This window comes from Artemia franciscana, chromosome 3 (genome assembly GCF_032884065.1).
Source record: "Artemia franciscana chromosome 3, ASM3288406v1, whole genome shotgun sequence".
In the NCBI taxonomy this organism is placed as follows: domain Eukaryota; kingdom Metazoa; phylum Arthropoda; class Branchiopoda; order Anostraca; family Artemiidae; genus Artemia; species Artemia franciscana.
The window spans coordinates 15491791-15502877 of record NC_088865.1 but is presented as its reverse complement, the minus strand read 5'-3'; the positions used below and the strand labels follow the sequence as shown (position 1 = coordinate 15502877).

The 11087-nt window shown below is 33.6% G+C and overlaps 1 protein-coding gene across 1 annotated transcript in view; it reads right to left on the bottom strand.

Annotated features, from left to right (window-relative positions):
* Positions 1–959: 959 nt before the first annotated feature.
* The window catches only part of LOC136024934 (cytochrome P450 3A14-like), a 31457-nt gene continuing 21329 nt past the window's right edge, over positions 960–11087 (bottom strand). The window contains exons 6-9 of the mRNA XM_065700521.1: positions 7822–7922; positions 4415–4543; positions 3508–3645; positions 960–1120 (exon numbers count right to left, since the gene is read on the bottom strand). Of these exons, the coding sequence (XP_065556593.1) occupies positions 1015–1120; positions 3508–3645; positions 4415–4543; positions 7822–7922 (474 nt within the window). The 3' untranslated portion in view covers positions 960–1014. The remainder of the gene's footprint in view (positions 1121–3507; positions 3646–4414; positions 4544–7821; positions 7923–11087) is intronic.

Genomic DNA, 11087 nt, shown 5'->3' with positions numbered 1-11087 from the left:
GAGACCCTAATGCTGCCTTTGAAAATGGGCCAAAAGACTTTTGTTTTGATTGGCTTGAAACTTTTAATGCTTAAGTTTAAATTCTGTTAGGATCTTCTTGGCCCCAAGACTTAACAAGATTCAATTTTTTTCAAACTAAATTCCAGCCCCCTAACACCTCCACCCACAAAAATGTGGGTTCCCTTAGTAGCGGGATAAGACCCAAAGAGAGAATTTCAAGCTCATAAAAAAAGTGTTGTCCCATTTTTTTGGGGGGAGAGAGGTTGCCCTTAGCCCAAAATTATATTTCTATATTATGGTTCCTTTATACCAGGGAGGTTTAGAGATAGAATTCAACCTGTTTAAATGAAAAACTTTTCTTGATATCTTTTCGAGTAGCAATTTTTTCTTATGTATTAGGGTCTCCTGCGCGCAAGACTTACGCATACAATTTTCAAGCCGGTCAGAAAAGCTACTGGCCCATTTTTGGGGAGACCATGACCCATCAATTTTTTTTATAACAGGGCTCCCTTGACCCAGGAACTTACGAAAAATAATGGTCAGAAAACCAAAAAAGTGCCAAAAAAACCTTTGAACAGATTGAACGCTACCACCGTAAGTCCTAGGGTCAAGAAGACGCTAATATAGAAAAACATCGGGTTAAGGGCACTTTCCTCCAAAAATAGGAAGCAACTCTATTTTCCTATAAATAGAGTTTCCATAACAAAACAAATATATATTATTTTATAAATTAAATATTTTATAAATATAAATAAATGTATATATTATATTATTGCATAAATAAATATTGTTTCCTGGGAAAGAAAACCTTGCATTTTTTTCGAATCAGATTTTTATTTTTCTAGGCCCCTCCCTTAAAAAAATGTTGAGGGAACCTTAGCACATCTTGTATAATTTTCGGAAACCGACAGCATAATTAATAATAAATTAATGAATTAAAGCCTTTGTTCAACTAGATATTTAGTTGAAATTATATTTTTATTAATATTAAGTCAAATAATGTCAATAAAAAATCTAAATTCTTTGTTCAATTTTTAGCCAGATTCCATTCTTGGGATTCGTTGTGACAGATGGTATCATGTTCAGCTCTGGGAATTCAGTCTTCGCACTTGGAATGAACCTGAAATAAAATTTATTAGCATGATCTACTAAAGACTGTCATGCACTATTTCGTAGGGTCATATTTCTAAGCCCTACTAGATAGTTAATTGTGGTAGGGTTGCTCCAATGCAACTTTATGGCCTTAGGTGTGGCCTTTAATCTTTAAAATTTCAATTTCGCCAAGCTCATGATTTTGTAAGTTTAATATGTTCAGTCGAAAATTAGAAATTAGTTCTAAAAAATTAGTATTTCTAATTTTCTAAAAATTAGTATTTCTAGTGAACTCAGGCAAGTGGATATCTTTCTGAATAAGCAGTTATCGATTTAAGACTAATTAAAGAAATAAGAACAAATGTTTCCAAAAAGAAGTAAAGAGCGATGATAAGGCTTAATACTAAAATAACCTTTATATACTCTCCTTTAAACACCCCACCCATTAAGCTAAGCTATAATGTATTGAACCTTTAGTGTAAGGAGGCTGGATTCAAGGACAGAAGAGGGTGTCCTCATATATAAAATATTTTATGTTCAGTTAAGTTTTAAAGTGGCCCTTTAGTTTCATTTAAGAAACCTCTTTTTTGTTTAATTTTTGTCTGTTTTTAATATCAGCTATTTCAAACGATGGAAACTAATAGTTATGTTGTTTCATTCCAAATTTTCTGCAGGCAAATATCACATCAGTAAACAGTGCTCACACACTTATGATCTTTGGATAATTTATAATTATTTTAAAAATCTGACAATCGTAAATCATGACCTGTGTACTCCAGGGGTAATGACCCAACTAGGAAACAAGAAGGAAAAAACATGAAAATAATAAATAAAAAACCTTACCGTTTAACTCTTAGTAAAAAAAAGCTACTTGTAGCATTTACCCCATGGGAAGTTCAACGATAGATATCGATGCCCTGATCATTGAAGTTCCCAATCAAATTGTGGCCACTGAAATCCAGGGGACTTTACGTCATTTAAATGCGGACTTGAAAAAATACCTCAAGCTTGTAAAAGCAAAGTTACCCACATTCAACCATATTAAAATGATTAAAAAGAACTTTTTTTATTTTATTTTATTTTTATTTTTAAAAGGATTGAAAAAAAGTTTTCAAATGAGATTAAAGCATGATAATTGATATAAAAACGAATGTAAATATCATTCGCATTGTTGATAGCCTCTACCTTCTTAGTCCCCCACTCTTTACGGTATAGTAATTAGCGGTATAAGCTGATGAATATTCCTTTGCAGCTTGTTAACAATAAAACCTCAATTTTTGTTTCTAAAATATTTTCAATCAAGTATGTGCTCTGCTCCGTTTGTACTGAACAGCAGCACTTCGTGCAGCAATTATGTTTGTGCAGGCTGTATCAGCGAGTCAGGAGTACGAGGGGATGAATGAATGATTTTATTTAGGGACTAAACCCGTGCAGAGAATTTAGCAGTCCAATCTGTAAAACAAGGTACAAAGATATCAGAAGTATGTCTGTTAAAAGTAAATAGCACAAAGGAAAAGAAAAAACAAGAGACAGATAAAAATACACTAAAAGGAGGTATGTTAACGAGAAATAAAAATAAGAAGAAAAAAGACCAGGAAGAGAAGAGAAAGAAAGGAAAAAATTATATAGTATTAAAAACATTTTGTTTTGTTCAAATATACCAAAATTATATGCCAAGCTTCATTGATATACAAGATTACAAGCAACACAAATCCTGATTCCTGAGTATATTTCTGATCCGATTTATTCTAATTCTTCAAGCAAAAGTCACACATGAAAAAAAAATTGGAAGATTAAGGACTGTCTTATTTGTATTGAAGGTCGGAGGAATGAACATTTTTTTTTACCTTTCGTTGAAAAATCTCATGTATTAGTTTCAAACAAGCATCCCAAAAATAAGTCATACCGGTGTATTCTCCTTATTAAAAAGACAAAATTACTCTGGTTTTTGTTGTCAAAACACGTTCTAAACCATTTGTATAAAAATGTTTACCGACTTTTATTTTCTGCTGATATTTTTGTTAAGCAAAACCTACGAATTTGAAGAAATTTTATGCCTGATTTTCGAAAAAGAGAACTAAAAGAATTAAAAAAAAAAATTGATTTAATACCGAATACTGATCATATAATAGAACTGGAAAAATTATAGAGCATCTGAATTTTAAACATATGTACAGCTTTCTATTCTTTACAATTTATTGTGATTCGAATTTGACCTTTATCTTAAATATAATCGAAACTCATCTATATGAACTAAATATTTAACCTAACGTTCTGTAGTTGACAACATCTCTGAGCAACAACATCTCAGAAACAAAATTGGCCTTGGGGTACTCCAGGTATAAAACATCGTCCTACCGTCACTATAAAAGAACTACTACTTTTACACATCATGTTTTAAGAGCTAAAGATTACCTATATTGACGAAGAAGCTTACAAAGCGACATTTTGATCTCAAGCAAAGCATAACGCATTCCTATACATTGCCTCGGGCCGGCACCGAAGGGTATCCAGGCCATTGGGTGTCTTGCGGCTTTTTGATCAGCCTCAAACCTTAAATAAAAAAATTGAATTAAACATTTTTCAGTAAATCATTCATGGTATCATTTAAATTATTTGGAGCCAATGGTTTTTAAGGTAAATATTTTGTTTTATCATAAGTGTTATTGAGCCCAAACTTACTTTCGTCTGCTTTATTTTTGCGTTCTTACTCTTCTGCATTACTATAAGAAATTCCTGTGCAAGCCCATGCATAAGTTTCTCCTTGGAATGACCAAAAACTTTAAGAAACTGTACTTATTGGAAGCATATTTCAATTTGATTTTATTTTTGCTGGTTTCTACACGTCTAAAAACTCAAAAGAGGCAGTTATATCGATTGGTATAAGTCTTCCTGAGTAAAAAACATGCGTTGCAAAGCACATGCTTGATATTTAGTTTTATGTAGTTAGAAGGGGTCTTTTCCAATGATGATGATCCGTATCAAAATAAAACCAAATATTTTAAAACTTTTTTATTTTTAACTATTTGCTTTTTTCTATGGGCCAATTGGATTAAATCCACACTGAAATTATGGTGAGCAAAATTTTAATGTACAAAAATGGTGTATAAAAACAGTTTCAGAGACTTCTTCATCATTTATATGATAAATGAAAACAAAACCAAACAATATTTCCTTTTGGATTTTATTTGTTTTATTTTTATATATAATTAACTGATTTGGCTGCTGAATTACTAAATTTTAGTAGTTAAATATCGCGCCACTCTTATTTGACGACACCACATTCCTCTAATAAATAAATTTGTATTCGTAGCAACCATACCTTTCCGGTTTAAATTTATATGGTTCTGGCCATATATCGGGATCATGATGTATCTCCCATGAAGAACATTCGATTGCTGTACCAGCGGGGATTTTATATGGTCCGATAACAGTGTCCTCTGCAAGCTCTCTAGAAAAAGTAAAAAAAATCCTATATAATATTATAAAAATGATAGCTGAATAAGGTAGAGCTATGATATAATATAGTAAAAATACGAAGGCAAAACTAGCCTCGACTTAAATTATGCAGATGATTTGAGAGTGCTAGATAAAAGTCTTAACGAAAAAAAATATGGAGGTCTTGAGAGTTTGGAAGGCAAGATTAAGTTTTAAAATTAATCCTGTCACTAAGAATAGGAATATTATTACATTCATATTCTAACTGCTATTCATAATCAATTATGTGAATAGCTTCAGCAGCCTGGATGGCATCAAACAGTTCGTGGTAACGAACTGTGGTAAGGAGCGACCCGGCTCAATAGTAACCAAAACTCTAAAAATTGAAGTTTGATATCAATAGCTACATCAAAAGAATCGAATTTTAATGCTGATTTTAAATATATAAGTTTCACCAAGTTTAGTCTTACCCATCAAAACTTACGGGCCTGAGAAAATTTGCCTTATTTAGGAAAATAGGGGAAACACCCCCTAAAAATCATAGGATCTTAACGAAAATGAAACCATCAGATTCAGCGTATCAGAAAATCCTACTGTAGAAGTTTCAAGCTCCTATCTACAAAAATGTGGAATTTTGTATTTTTTGCCAGAAGACAAATCACGGGTGCTTGTTTATTTGTTTGTTTTTTTTTCCCAGGGGTTATCGTATCGACCAAGTGGTCCTAGAATGTCGAAAGAGGGCTCATTCTAACGGAAATGAAATGTTCTAGTGTCCTTTTTAAGTGACCAAAAAAATTGGATGGCATCTAGGCCCCCTCTCACGCTCATTTTTTTCCCAAAGTCAACGGATTAAAATTTTGAGATAGCCATTTTGTTCAGCATAGTCGAAAACCATAATAACTGTGTCTTTGGGGATGACTTACTCCCCCACAATCCTGGGGGAGGGGCTGCAAGTTACAAACTTTGACCAGTGTTTACATATAGTAATGGTTATTGGGAAGTGTACAGACGTTTTCAGGGGGATTTTATTTTGTTTGGGGGTGGGGCTGAGGAGAGGGGGCTATGTTGGAGGATCTTTCCTTGGAGGAATCTGTCATGGGGGAAGAAAAATTCAATGAAAAGGGCGCAGGATTCTCTAGCATTACTATAAGAAAACACTGAAAAATAATCATGAAAACGGTTTTTCAAATGAAAGGAAGAAGTAGCATTGAAACGTAAAACGAACAGAGATTATTCCACATATGAGGGGTTCTAAAAATACTTTAGCATAAAGAGCGAGGTATTTAGGAGGAGATAAATACCTTGCTCTTTATGCTAAAGTTTTTTTAGTTATTTCAACTATTTATTCTACGGCCGTTCTGATTCAGGGGTCATTCTTAAAGAATTGGGACAAAACTTACGATTTAGTGTAAAGAGCGAGGTATTAACGAGGGTACAAACCCCTTCGTATACATAATAAAAATATAAGGTTATGAAAGTTTGTAACGTAAGTTAATTCTTAAGTTATGTATTTTTTTACTAATAAAAACGTTCGTTAAAAATTAAAAGTTCTAGTTGCCTTTTTAAGTAACAAAAAAATTGGAGGGCAACTAGGCCTCCTTCTCCACCCCTTATTTCTCAAAATCGTCTGATCAAAACTAAGAGAAAGCCATTTAGCCAAAAAAAGAATTAATATACAAATTTCATTTTAATAATTTATGTGCGGAGAGCCAAAACCAAACATGCATTAATTCAAAAACGTCCAGAAATTAAATTAAAAAAAAACTAATTTTTTTAGCTGAAAGTAAGGAGCGACATCAAAACTTAAAACGAACAGAAATTACTCCGTATATGAAATGGGTTGTCCCCTCCGCAATCCCTCGCTCTTTACGCTAAAGTTTGACTCTTTGCCACAATTCTACTTTTTAAAACAATTAAAAGCTTTAGCGTAAAGAGCGAGGGATTGCGGAGGGGACAACCCATTTCATATACGGAGTAATTTCTGTTCGTTTTGAGTTTTAATGTCGCTCCTTACTTTCAGCTAAAAAAATTAGTTTTTTTTATTTAATTATTAGTAAAGACGATAGAAGTAATAAATATTATAAAATTATAATGCATAGGGTATCTTTTATAGTAAAACTATTTTGGAGGAATAAGAAGATAGGTCTCCGAACTAAGAGCCAGGAGGCAAATCTCCAGCATTTTTATTGGGTGGAGGGGCAAAAGGGGTTCATATCCAGATAGTCAAAGGGCGTGGGCTGTGTAATATTTTTGTTCTCCAAATTATTGGGGGGGGGAGACTGACGAGAATCCATAACAGCAATAGCAAATAGATGTTAATTTGCAATTTACATCCTGAAATTTAAAAACAGACCTGATTGTAACAGAGCACCCTTGAAAATTATTCTACACAATATGTGTCTGAAAGGATGTCAATTTAATTAATATCTCTTTCAAACAAAGCCAAATTGGTAAGCCATTTGATTCAAATATGTACTGGTAAAGTACAATTCAATTCCTTTTCACTTGCACCTTAAAATTTGAGAAAACTGAGTACAAATATTTTGGTCAGAAATAAATGACAGTGAAGAAAAATGGTAAATAAAACAAAACGACACAGCGTTCTCTACTACGAATATCTGAATTGATGAGATACCAGGCATGTAGATACCCAATAGAGGTTTGAATTCTGACTTGGCATTTACTATTCCTAAATTACTTGCCAGAAAAAGTTTATTTTTATTGAAAATCTGACCCATTAGGCTCTGCTTAAAGCTCAGTTTACTTTTGATTGATTATCTTGCCGAGCATACTTACTAGTTTTAGATTTACAGAATCCTGTGAGAATGAACAAAAGAACCAGATTTTTCATAGATTCATATCTTAGGCTTTTTGTTTACTAGCAAAAATTATCATCCTCCTATATTTCCGCATCTTCTCTATTTTTTATTACAGTCATCTATAAGATTATCAATTAAGCACTTCCGTAATGTGCTTTTTTCCAATAGATTTTTAACCGAAATCAGTTTTGAGTTTCAAGAAAAAAAGATGACGATGAACTTTTAAAGTTTACACATAAAATAAGAATAGGAGAATGTTTACATCAAATAGAACTTAAAAGAGCGTATAATCTTGTGAAAAACGAAAAAGCCTTCTCAAGTTTCACTTGAATATTTGTTTGTGCGTCTGTTATCATAAACTCTTCCTTTTAAGCTTCAGATAAAGTGGTAACTATTAAAACACACTACATTTATGAGTTAGTAAAGACCAAAACATATAATAAAAAGCACTAGTTTACTTAGAGTACTGTACCTTTTAAAATTCGGAAGTGGTGTAAATACTCGAAGCGTCTCAGAAACAACCTGATCCAAGTAATCAATCTCGTGAACACCTTCATATGTAACTTCACCATCCTAAAGTGAAAATAAAACTTTATATTTTTACAAATCATAAAACTCCAAAGTACTGCCTGTAAAGCAATAAATTAGTATTTTTTATGGATGGAGATAATTTTAGAAGATTTGTTATAAAACATGACTATTAAAGATAAAAAGTTTAATTGAAAAACAATGAAGTACTATATTTACGTAAAATAATTCCTTAATATGTATAGAATTACTCTCTTATAGAATATTTTCCTTGCATGAACAGCTGCGCCAATTCTCGAAAATTGTTGGGGACGGGGTAAACCGCGTTTTTCAACCCCTCCCCCACAAATTGACTCCAGTGCGAATAGATTGTCACACATCATACTTTTTCACTTGTCTGTTTTCCTTTTGGAGTGTGAATTTGCAAGTATAATTTTATGGAAATGAATTCACCTATTTACCTTCTATAACCATAGCTTAGCATGTGAATTTGCAATAAATAAAATGTAAAATGTTTACGAACAGAAAATCCATAAGACATCATAAAATACTGTTCATCCTACAAAACCGATATAGCAACATTTCTGCTTAAATGACTTTGAGTGATATTGTAAACCCATTATAAAAATAAAATATTCACAAGAGGAGCTCAAAAATGTTTTAGGAGCCAGGTTTTCTTAAGTCCCTGACTTAACACACACTAATGCTGAGAAGAACCGTTCAATACTGGCAGTGTCCAGAGGTAAAGAAGAAACTTGCTTTATCTGTTTTAGAGCTGCAGAATAGACAAGGAGTTCGGATAAAATTTTAATAGCTCGGAGAAGATCTATTTTCGAAATTCCACTTTTTGAAAGATAAAAATTTATAAGAAAAAGGTTGAGTTCTATTACACATTATTCGACATCGATAATCCTTTTTTGATGACACCTAGCCCTTTGACTTTCAAAAATTCATGAAAATTGAAATTCAAGGGTCGAAGGCAAATAATCCGTCAAGCCGAAGCATATTTTGCATGAATAATGGTCCGTCTCGCTTGTAAATAATCCTTGAAGTACAAAAAAGGTAAATTACCTTGAAGTGCAAAAGTTCACCAGAGTCTGATTGAACTGGCTGACTGACATCGTGTTTTATTTATTTTTTTTTTTTTTTGCTTTGGTTCCTCTATTCATAATCATTCCTCAGCTTTTGAAACATCTGGTATGTTCCAGAAATCAATGCAAGTGCCTTATAAACGAGTATAGTGTGTTTTGATTTAGTTCAGTATCTCCTCAACATTCCCTCAAACTAGAACCTCAATATCTTGGCTTTAGTAGTAGTACTAGTAATTGCAACAGTAGTAATAGTAGTAGTAGTAGTAGTAGTAATGCTAGTAGTAGCAGCAGGAGTAGTAGTAGTAGCATATGCTTCGTTCCTTTTGATTGGTTCATTACCCCCCCCCACAACATATCCTTTAAGTTTCAAATTAATACTACTGCCATTCCTAAGATATTGCTGACAAACCCATTTGGCAACCTACACGTGCATAGTGTATTTTGATTTAGTTCAACTTTCACCTAAATAGTCTTTGATTCTATCAACTTAATAACCTTAGCTTTAGTAGTAGCAGTAGTCGTAGTAGTAGAATTGGTAGTAGTAGTGGTAGCAGTAGCAATAATAGCAGTCGTAGCGTACATATATTTCCTTGTGGTCAAATGACTATCCTCCTCATTATTCTATGGAATTTCCAACTTAATATCCTAAGCCGTTCCTGAGGTAGGTCCTTCTAATAACTTGCATGCACATACTGTGTTTTAATATAGTTCATCATTCCCGTTAGCATTCCCTGAAAGCTTTTTCTTAATACGTTCAGCCGTTTTAGACACCAAAAGTCAAACGTGGTCCTGCCTTACAAATAACAAGTAATACATGTAGCAATGGGTGCATTGCATAGGTCACCACCCTTACTCCAGGGAATTTGGGGGTTGTCAGTCCCAGAGACATAGTTATTGGGCCTTTTAACTATGCTGAACGAAATAACTATCATAGAATTTTATCGGATGTCTTTGGGGGAATTCGAAGCTTGGGGGACTACTTACTCCATTCCCACCACATCGCTTTTTACTCTTAAAAGGGGACTAGAACTTTTAGTTTCTGATTGGGTGAGCCCCCTCTGATGTTTCTACGACAACATGTTCAATGCGGATTACGTTGGTAAAAAAAAATATGATAATAATAATGCATAGAGCCTACTTTGCTTTTTCCTTAGACAGGGCAATTGCACTCCTATGATATTAACTATTTATCACATTTTGTATGATATATACCACTGCTGTTTGTACAGAAAGTGTGAATCTCAGACTGGGTCTGAGATTCACATCTGGATCATATACATGACATAATATCTTAGAAAAATGCTTATAAGCCTTGTTTGAAGCCAAAAAGAATGGTATTCACAAGTAGTTGAACCAGAGTCTAGAGTGTGCGAGTTGAAGTGGAGTTTTAGTGTTTATTTTAGAGAAGATTACCTAAGGTTATGCAGTCAAGCTTTCTCACTATTAAGCCAAGTTTGATTTTCAAGCAATGTTAACGAAAATCACACCATCAGATTCAGCATAAACGAGAACCCTACCGTAGAGCTTTCAAGCTCATATCTTGAAAAATATGGAATTTTTTGCCAGAAAAAAGATCAAGAGTGTGTTTTTTTTTTTTATGATTGTATCGACCCAATGGTCCTGGGAAATCGGAGAAGCTTCATTCGAAATGAAATCCAAAGTCCTAGTTACCTTATTTATTGACAAGGAAGATTGGAGGGCAACTAGCCCCCCTCCCACACCACTGTTTCCCCCAAGAAATCCGATTAAAATTTTGAGATAATTATTTTATTAATCATAGTTGAAAGGTCTAATAACTATGCTCTTGGAATAACATGACCCCCCATAGCCCCAGGAGAAAGGGCTTTAAGTTACACAGTTTACCGATTATTTACATATGGCCTAGCCTAGTATTTGTTATTGGAAATCTACGAACCTTTTCTTTTGGCGGGGGGATTTTTGTGTGTATGTTTGGGGACGGGGGAGGGTTCAAGGGAAATTTTTTTCTTGGAGTTGAGAGTTTCCGAAGAGAGTTTTCCAAGGGGAATATGCATGATGGGGAGTCAAGGTGATTTCCTGGCGTAACTTGAAAACCGGGCAGAAATTCAATGGAAAAACAAGTTTTTCAACTGAAATTAGG